General features: G+C 56.6%; 1 protein-coding gene across 6 annotated transcripts in view; it reads left to right on the top strand.

Moving 5' to 3' along the window:
• The first annotated feature begins 327 nt into the window (after window positions 1-327).
• Epn3 (epsin 3) overlaps window positions 328-9,415 on the top strand; it is a 29,101-nt gene continuing 20,013 nt past the window's right edge. Inside the window, exons 1-11 of one of the 6 annotated variants that reach the window (XM_048789090.1) lie at window positions 329-687; window positions 3,021-3,169; window positions 3,708-4,390; window positions 5,555-5,673; window positions 6,266-6,346; window positions 6,555-6,689; window positions 7,594-7,681; window positions 8,114-8,386; window positions 8,530-8,643; window positions 8,774-9,004; window positions 9,156-9,415. In XM_048789090.1, the coding sequence (XP_048645047.1) occupies window positions 3,847-4,390; window positions 5,555-5,673; window positions 6,266-6,346; window positions 6,555-6,689; window positions 7,594-7,681; window positions 8,114-8,386; window positions 8,530-8,643; window positions 8,774-9,004; window positions 9,156-9,415 (1,845 nt within the window). In that variant the 5' untranslated portion in view covers window positions 329-687; window positions 3,021-3,169; window positions 3,708-3,846. Of the gene's footprint in view, window positions 688-2,079; window positions 2,188-3,020; window positions 3,170-3,707; window positions 4,391-5,554; window positions 5,674-6,265; window positions 6,347-6,554; window positions 6,690-7,593; window positions 7,682-8,113; window positions 8,387-8,529; window positions 8,644-8,773; window positions 9,005-9,155 lie in introns of those variants that run through there. The other 5 variants (XM_048789085.1, XM_048789094.1, XM_048789108.1 and 2 more) reach the window with 5 other exon arrangements.

Genomic DNA, 9,415 nt, shown 5'->3' with positions numbered 1-9,415 from the left:
ACCCTCTAGTTGAGACCTGAGAGAAGGAGGTTCAGAGAGGGCAGGGTGCTTTCTTCCCAGTTGGAGAGTCCTGAAGCCCCTCAGGGTGGCTGGGGAAGCCGGCTAGAAGCCCACAAGGGGACAGCCCTAGGGAATGGTCCTGCCCTCCGCTTTAATGTCCTCTAGAGGAGGAGAGGTGTGGTGTGGTGGGGGTGTTGGGAAGCCCCCACCCCTGTTTCCTGTTGAGGAGGTAAGGGAAGGGTTAACTCACTGTGGGATGGGTTGGGTCCCAGGCTCCAGATCCGCACCCTGGGGGGTCACCAGCAGGCAGGACTGTCTCCGAATGCCCCGCCCTCCTGGAGGCAGCAGGAAGGGGTTAACACACCGCCTGCCCTGCGTCCTCCTGTGTCCTGTTACTGCTGAGGCAGACCTGCCCGGCCAGCCGAGCAACTTTCCTCCTGAGTGCTGCGCGCTGGCCAGAGTCTAGGAGGCAAACGGGCAAGAGGCAGAGCCGCAGCCTATTGGAGGACCCTGCCATCACCCTTCTGAGGGGTCTGTGCCTCCTGGGAGAGGGTGGGTCTTGGGGTTGAGGGTCCATGGTGGATGGCTCTGGAGCCACTCCCAAGGCTGTGCCATCCCCCTGCCTTGCTGGTCAGAGGGTCACTGCAGAGGCTGCTCGGGCTGGGGCTGAGGGAGCCCGCACTGGAGGTAAGCTCCCTCCCTGGCAGCAGAAGAGCCCTCCATGACAGGTGGGGCAGAGTGGGCTTGGGGCTTGGTCTCTTTCCCAGGTGCTAGAAAGGACAGGGCTGGGCTGTAGTGGACTTGAAGGCTTCTTATCTGTGTCCTCTGCCCCTCCGAGTCACCCCCGGGAAAGACTCAGGGTCTCCCTCTCCATCCCGGGATTAATGTCTTTGGTGGCATCTAGCATCTTTGGTGGCACTCCTCACAAATTCTGGCACATCTCTGCTGGTCCTTCTTCCTCGGTTCCTGCTGCACGTCTAGCCCCAGGGTGACCCTCAGCCCACTCCAGTGCCCCCAGCACACAGCTGCCCCAGAGCTGACAGAACCAACAGAAGCTTAGGGCTAGCATCACTCTCCTGTCCCTCCAGCAAAAGAAAGGTCCTGCCACTCCTCCCGTGTTCACGATGGACCGAGGGGAGTAGAGGATGGGGAGGGGCTGCTGGCTGGAGGGGCACATGCGGACTTGAGCAAACTTGTGCATGTGACTGGACAGATCTAGGTTCTGCCCATCTCTCTGAACCCCACTCTGGGGATGCCATCTGCTTACACAGTGCTGACTTTTGGGACTCTCTCCAGGTCTCTCCCCATTCCCATCCTGCAGACCCTGAGAAGAGAAGCCCCAGCCCCCTAATTCTCCTGAGTCGTGTATAGACCCCTACCCTCCCTGCCGTCCCAGCCCAGCCTACTCGCCCCCTCTACCTGTCCCCTCCTGCCTCCTGCCCCATCTGAATTGGCCTCCCAAGTCCTGGCTTCTCAGTGTCCTTCCCTCCACCTGACAGGGTCTGGCTCAAGGTCACTGCAGTAATTCCATACAAGCTGCCTGGGGCTGCCGCTGCCTTATCGGCAGCGGGGTTTCTGTTTCACTCCCTTTTATTCCTGGGCATATTGTGTTCGATAAAACCCTTTGCTTGTAACTCGGCTGGCAGGGCTCCCAGCTGCTCCTCCTGACTGCCTTTCCTCCCCCCTCCGGACTCCCTTGCCTTCACTCTGCCCTCTCTTCTTCCCTACCTTGTCCCCTCAAACTCTAGGGGGAGGAGGTCAAGGCACCTCCCTTTGTTTCTGGCCCCTCTCCCACCCCAGTTCCTGCAGAGGTGTGCAGAGATGCCCACCTTCCTCCTAGAAGAAAAGTCCAGGCAGGGTTGCCCGGCCACACCAGGAGGTCCCCCTCCCACTAAGACCGGAAGAAAGGCTGGAGCAGCCAGGCCCAGGTAGGGCTCTGGTGGAATCAGGATACCAGACTGGTTCTGCTAGTTCCATTGGCCAGCAGGGAGGGGCATGCACTGGGGCCAGCTTCTGTGCACAATTATTTCCCATCTTGACTCTGCCACTGCTGGCCTGCCCCGCCCTTTGGGGAGGTAAAGACAGGTCTGAGTCACTAGCAAGGGGGAGGGCAGGAGTTAAACAAGTTGAGGCCATAGCATCCCCACAGAAGGCCTACTACCAGCTGGACAGAAAGACAGACAGAAGGTAGGCAGCACTTTGGGCCAGCCACACTTCATCTTTCCTGACTCCCACAGGATCAGATCCTCGGGGCCATGCCCTCTGAGGCACCTGGGCCCTGACAGGACTTGCCAAGGCCTGTGGGGTGTTTTGGACTGAGCTCAGCACTGGGATGGAAGGAGAGTGGCTTTGAGGGCCCTGGGAGCAGGACAGCCTTCTGAGTCCTGTCTTTGGCAATCTGGGGACCAGTTGACACACAGCCAGGCTGGGGTGGAGGGTGATGTTGGGAGGTGTGATCTCCATGGCTATCAGGATGTCATGGGGGAAGCGGAGGTTCTACAAGCTCAGCCAGTGCATGTGCCTTGTCCCTGTACCAGTGCCAGAGGAAGGGAGGTGGCAGAGAGGTTCCTCTTTGGTTTCTGATAGGGCCTTGAGAGAATTTTTCTGTCTTGGGCCTGGCCCTGAGGCTGGGGCAAGAGAGGAAGGCTAGCCCTGTTCCTCCCTGTGCTTTGCTATTAGAGGTCTTCTATGTACCCAGGGCCTTGGGAGTTTGAAGAGCCTGAATTGTCCCTGCCTTCAGGGAACTTCTATTTTGGCTGAGAAAATGGAACTGAGATAGTAAAATATTCAGATTCATTAATTACCAATTTAGTAACAGTGACAATAAGTACCAGATTAATCTTATGGAAATGTAGATGTCAGCCCCAAGCCCTCCAACCACACACCATGTGATGTGAGCAGGTCACATCCCCTCTCTGGCCTCTGGGGGTGGCAGGGGGTAGTGGTGGCTAGGTCTCTGCGAGACACAGCTACCCCTACAAACTCCTTTCCTTTGCCTTCTCTCTGGTTCCCCCCTTCAGCTTCTTCTCCTCCTCCCCTTTGGGTCCCGGATCTTGGCTCAGCCACCACCTCCTCCAAGAAGTCTCCTCAGATTTTCCTTGCATGCATCTTCTGTGCTTCTGTGCATGCCTGCACTGGACTGTGATCATCTATACCCTTACAACCAAATGTGGGTGAACCAACACACTGAGTTTGGTGTAGGGCCTGACCCAGGGAAGGTCCCAGGAACCAGGTGCTGAATGAATCAAACTATAAAAATCAGCATAGGAGGAAAAGAGGAGAGTGAACAAAGAAGGCAGGAAAGCTGTGAGCAAGATCCTCCTCAGAGGGAGCCAATCAGGAGCGAGGCAAGGGAGTGGGCATCACAGCAGTCATGTTAAGGTCCTCGCTGAGGCCACTCTGGGTCCTCCTGGCCCCCCACTTAGCAGCTCTGTGATTTTGGACAAGCCATGGAATTCCTCTCTGAGTCTCACTATCCCCATGCATGAGTGGAGATAGTTATCATGGCATCTCTGGTGTGGTTGTGTAGATGGGTATGCCAAGCTACAAATACCTGCTGAATAATAAGTAAAATAAGAAAAATAAAAGTGAGTGTCCACTGACGGCTGTTCCCACCAGCTGGAACACTCTGGCTAGGCCTTTGTCAGTGCTGAGTGACCCTTGGGAGGGGAGCACTGATCCTGAATTCCGGACCTTCTCTTCCTCAGCCCCATGTGGGACCCAAGGACACAGCCGCCCTGCTGAGAGCACGGCGGCTCGCCCTTCAAGACCGTGACCTCACGACGGTGGCCCTCGGCCCTCCACCTCCAACGGGGGCGGGGGCCGCCCACCTCCAAGTCTCCAGCCATGACGACCTCTGCGCTCCGCCGACAAGTGAAGAACATCGTGCACAATTACTCCGAGGCGGAGATCAAAGTGCGCGAGGCTACTAGCAATGACCCCTGGGGTCCACCCAGCTCCCTTATGTCGGAGATCGCCGACCTGACCTTCAACACGGTGGCCTTCGCCGAGGTCATGGGCATGCTGTGGCGTCGGCTCAACGACAGTGGCAAGAACTGGCGGCACGTGTACAAGGCGCTGACGCTGCTGGACTATCTGCTCAAGACCGGCTCGGAGCGCGTGGCGCACCAGTGCCGCGAGAACCTCTACACCATCCAGACGCTCAAGGACTTCCAGTACATCGACCGCGATGGCAAGGACCAGGGCGTCAATGTGCGCGAGAAGGTCAAGCAGGTGATGGCCCTGCTCAAGGACGAGGAGCGCCTGCGGCAGGAGCGAACTCATGCCCTTAAGACCAAGGAGCGCATGGCCCTGGAGGGCGCAGGCATCGGCAGCGGGCAGCTGGGCTTCAGCCGCCGCGGTGAGCGGGGTTCTCCATCCTCCTACACCTGTGAGTGAGCCCCGAGAGTGTGGCTGGGACAGGGAGGTGGCCAGAGTCCAACCTTGGCTTTGCAACCCTGAACCATGGTGAATAGTATTTATCTTGGAGGGATGTTATGAGGACCAGCAAGATAAGGAGTGTAATGTGCAAGATATAATGCCCCCACATAGCAAGCACTGCTCAAGTTAACTCAAATATAATGTTATTATACATTTGCCATTCAATTTATTAATTAACTATCGCTAGGATGGCATGGTGGTTGCACAGACTGGGGTCAGATACCATCTATTGTGCCCCTTCCAAGCTGTGTGACCTGGATAACCAACTCTTTGAACTTCAGTTTCCTTATCTGTAAGATGGGGATAACTTCTGTTGTTTGATCTGTTAAAAAACAAAGCAAAACAAAACAAGAACAAGACAAAACAAAACAAAAAAAGGCCCTCAACCAGACATGTGGCATTCCTCTTAACTCTCTCTCTTGAGGGCACTGCCCTTGAAAATAGGGGCAGTTGCTGTGCAGTTCCTGAATGCTTCCCCCAGCAGTGAAGGCTGATCTGAGGAACTCTGGAATAGCCCTCCTTTTTTTGGAGGCTGGGGATGGGGGACTGAACCTAGGTAAGCTCCACCTCTGAGCTGCATCCCCAGCCCTTTTTATTTTGAGACAGAGTTTCACTAAATTGCAAGGCTGTCCTCAAACTTGTAACTCTCTTGCCTTGGCCTCCTGAGTAGCTGGGATTATAGGTATGCACTACCTGATGTGGCTTAGAATGGCCCTGCTTTCATTGCTGAGAGCTTTGGCTGTGACTTTGTTATATTGGAAGTTCCTGCCTTCCCACTCTTCTTGGCTCCAAGCACAGTGGGGTCCAGCTGGAAGAGTCCAAGAGCAGGAGTCAGGGGACCTGAGCTCAAGTCCTGCTTCAGGATCCTGGCCAGACACCCTCTGAGGTGTCTGCCCATCTGCTCAGGTGGCACTGGCATCTGCACTTCCTGGGTGGAATGGGGAATCTACAGGAAGTGCCCAGTAAAACACCTGGCTCACTGGAGCCCTTGAGAGTTGTTTTTTTTGCCTCAGTTTCCCTATCTGATCCTCAGCTTCTCAGCAGGCAGAGGAGTGTGGGTACTGTGGCCCTGTGGGTACTAGTGTGGTCATAGAGGCCATGATGGTTGTTGCAGCTGCCTCTTCGTCCCCCCGCTATGCCTCGGACCTGGAGCAAGCGCGGCCCCAGACGTCAGGAGAAGAGGAGCTGCAGCTGCAGCTAGCACTGGCCATGAGCCGAGAGGAGGCTGAGAAGGTGAGACCTCAGTTGTCCCGGGCCGGCCGCAGAGGGAGGAGAGAGGCCTGGTGCTCCATGACTCGGGTTTCCCACCCTGGGCCTCAAGCCCTACTCCTCTCTCAAGGACAGTGCAGGGCCTGTGTCCCTGGGTTTGTTTCAGGCAGGACTCCTCTTGGACTTCAGTCCTCTCTGGTTGGACCTGGGAGTGTGACGTGTGGTTGGGGTATACAGTATGCTTGAAGGGCCTTGTGATGGGGGAGGGGAGCGTGCTGACAGACATCCTTGAAAGCACTGGGATTGCTGCTCCCCCATCAGCTGTCCTTTAGGGAGGACAGTGATAGTACCTTTGATATCATCTCTGCCATAACCTCTGCGGATGCAGGCAGACCAGGTAAGAAGCAGCTGGGCACACATGGTGGTGCTAGGGGAGCACTCAGGCCACCAGAAGAGAAAGACCTAGCTTCCTGATCCTTAAGCCACATCCTCACTGCCTGCCCCATTTATGGTGGCCATTTCTGTCTCCATCCCTGCTTCCTGGGCAAAGCTATGCTGGCCCTCTGGCCAAGGGTGGGGAGTGCTGAGTCAAGTTCACCCATCTTCTTCCCTGCAGCCAGTACCCCCAGCCTCCCACAGGGACGAGGACCTACAGCTGCAGCTGGCTCTGCGCCTGAGCCAGCAAGAGCACCAGAAGGTAGTGAGTGGGCTGAGCCGCCTGGGCCTGGGCTGCAGGTGCCCCAGTGCGGTGCTGGTGGAGGTGCTATGGGCACTAACCGGCTTCTCTGCTGCTCTAACTTGGTGCCTCCCACCCTGCTCTCTCCTTGACCCCAGGCTGGGCGCACAGGTCCCCTCAAGTTCAGCTTGAACTGCTCATGCTCCTCCTGCCTCTGTACCTTCTGCAGGAGGTGAGGTCCTGGCGGGGAGATGACTCCCCCGTGGCCAATGGTGTAGGGGCTGTGGTTCACCATCGCCATCGGGGGGACACAGAACCAGGAAGAGAAGAGAAAAAGGAGGAAGAGAAGCTGAAAACCAGTCAGGTAGGGAGCAAGTGGAGTGCGTAGGCCAGCAGGCCTGGAGGTAATTGAGTTGGTATTTGTAGAGCGTAGAACAGTGCTTGGTGTATAGTAAGTACTACTTAAATATTTATTAAAGGAAAATGGGGGTGGCAGCATGTAACAGCCCCTGGTCTCATACGTGTGGTCTAGACTTGAGCTGATAGCAAAATGGGATGTGACAAGATCCTGACCAAGATCCTTGGATTTGCTGCCACTTACTTTATGACTTGGAGAATATCACTGTCTAGGCCTTGGTTTCCCCTTCTACACAGCAAGTTCTTTGATCCTGATATTGTAGAATCACGGGATACTGTGGATCACGACTAGGGGCTGGTTCTGGCACATGGTGCTGAAGACATCTTGGGCAGCCTGGCAGGGGTGGGTGGGGGAGTACATGGCTTCTGAGAGCAAGACCACCCTCCAAAGCTATTCAGGCTGCCCGTGGGGTGTCTCTGTCCCCTTTCTGCCCACATTCATTGTGGTCAGTTTCTCTTGGACACTGACCTATGGAGGTAGGTTTGTTTAAAAAAAAAAAATCATCTCTGCTCTTATGGCCTCTTTCTGCTGGCCTGAATTCTATCCCAGCGCTGCCTCTCCCTGGCTGTGTAACTTCAGGCAAACCATTTCCTCTCTTTGGGCTTGAACTGGCTCATCTGTAAAGTGGGTATATCACCTGCTTTACCTTCCTCACAGGGTTGTTATGAAAGTGGGCAGTCAATGGATGAGGAAACATTTTATAAACTGGAAGCTGTACAGAGGTGAGGGATCATTAAGAGATGTTTGTGGAATGAATAAAGGAGGGAATGAGTTCGAGTTAGGCTGGCAGGTCAGGGCCTGCCCTCCCTCTGGGCCCTGCCTACGTCCAAGCTGCCTCTCCCCTCCACAGTCCTCCATCCTGGACTTGGCTGACATCTTTGCACCTGCCACAGCCCCACCCTCCACACACTGCTCTGCTGACCCATGGGACATCCCAGGTGGGTAGGCAGGCCTGCAAGAGGCTCCTAGGCTGGTCCCAGAAAGCCCCTTCCTTCCCAGCCACTATGGTCAACCACTTCCCCACATTAGCTGGGGCAAATCACTCACCTCCCCCAGTCACAGCTGCCTCTGTGACCTGGCTTTTATGGTGAAAGAACCCCCAGTGATGTGAATCTCAGTAGAGGTTCTCTTGCTGCCCTCTCGCCATTCCAGCCCTGAATGGGAAGGTGGCCAACATTGCCCATGCCTGGGGGTCCAGAGGCCTGGGATAACTAACCTGGACTCCAGCTTCTGGCTGCTCCTGAGGCAGCATTCCACCTGTCAAGTGGCTCCCATACCTCCCACTTGGGCTGTGTAACTGGGAGAGGCCCTGCACGAGGGATTCTGGGAGCTGGGGGTCTGGGCTTACACCTGTGCTATTCCCATTCTAGGTCTCAGGCCGAACACAGAACCCAGTGGCTCTTCCTGGGGACCTTCTGCAGACCCCTGGTCTCCAGTCCCCTCAGGATATCCTCTGTCACGAAGCCAGCCTTGGGACTTGCTTCCTACCCTCTCCTCCTCTGAGCCCTGGGGCAGGACCCCAGTGCTGCCTGCCGGACTCCCCACCACAGACCCCTGGGCACCAAAGTCTCCCCACCACAAACTCCCCAGCACTGGAGCCGAGGCCCCTTGGGGGGCCTCCATGGAGTCTTCTGACACACCTGGTAAGCAGAGGGCAGAGGGTCTTCTGGGTCCCCCTCCCTCTGGTGCCAGCAGGTACTGTGCTAAGAGGGCCACTTCCCAGGAAAGGGGTCAGACCAGTGCCTGCCCTTTATGCCAACTCATCTCCCTCTTTCTCCTTGTCTAGTTCTAGGTGGTACCTCGAACTTCGACCTATTTGCCAAACCTCCAGAATCCACAAAAACCAAGGAGGGTCTGGAAGGGCAGGCCTTGCCCTCAGGGAAGCCCAGCAGTCCTGTGGGTGAGCAGGAGGCCAAGAGATACGGAGGCTTTGGGAATGAGTGGCCCAGCAGACGGGGTTCCTGCCCTCTTCCCTTCACCTCAGTGGCCAATCTGTCTCCCACCAACAAGCTCTATCATGTACCTTTCAGAGTTGGACCTGTTTGGAGACCCTAGTCCCACTTCCAAGCAAAATAGCACCAAGGAGCCAGATGCCTTTGACTTGGATGTACTAGGAGAAGCATTAACCCAACCTGGACAGGAGACCCGCTCCTGCCGTACCCCAGAGTCCTTCCTGGGCCCCTCGGCCTCTTCCTTGGTCAACCTTGACTCATTGGTCAAGGTGCCACAGGCTGCGAAGACCCAGAATCCCTTCCTGACAGGTAGGGCACCCCCGAGTCCCTCAATACCAGGAGCCTTGCTCTCTCCTGCCCTCCTAGCAGAGCCCAGCTGCTGCCCAGCTGCTGTCTTCCTCTTCCCTGGCTCTAAGACCCCGATCTCGCCGCCCATTCCTGCGCCCTCTCTCGTTCGCAGGACTCAGCGCTCCGTCCCCCACTAACCCGTTCGGTGAGCAGGGCAGGCCGACCCTGAACCAGATGCGCACCGGGTCACCTGCACTGGGCCTGCCGGTCGGCCGGCCTACCGGGGCACCCCTGGGCTCCATGACCTACAGTGCCTCCCTGCCCCTCCCGCTCAGCAGCGTGCCGGTCGGCATGACCCTTCCCGCCTCCGTCAGCGTCTTCCCACAGGCTGGAACCTTCGCCCCACCGCCTGCCAGCCTGCCGCAGCCGCTG

The sequence above is a fragment of the Marmota marmota genome, unplaced genomic scaffold (assembly GCF_001458135.2).
Source record: "Marmota marmota marmota unplaced genomic scaffold, marMar, whole genome shotgun sequence".
In the NCBI taxonomy this organism is placed as follows: Eukaryota; Metazoa; Chordata; class Mammalia; order Rodentia; family Sciuridae; genus Marmota; species Marmota marmota.
The sequence above is the reverse complement of the archived record's forward strand: the minus strand, read 5'-3'. Positions and strand labels throughout refer to the sequence as shown.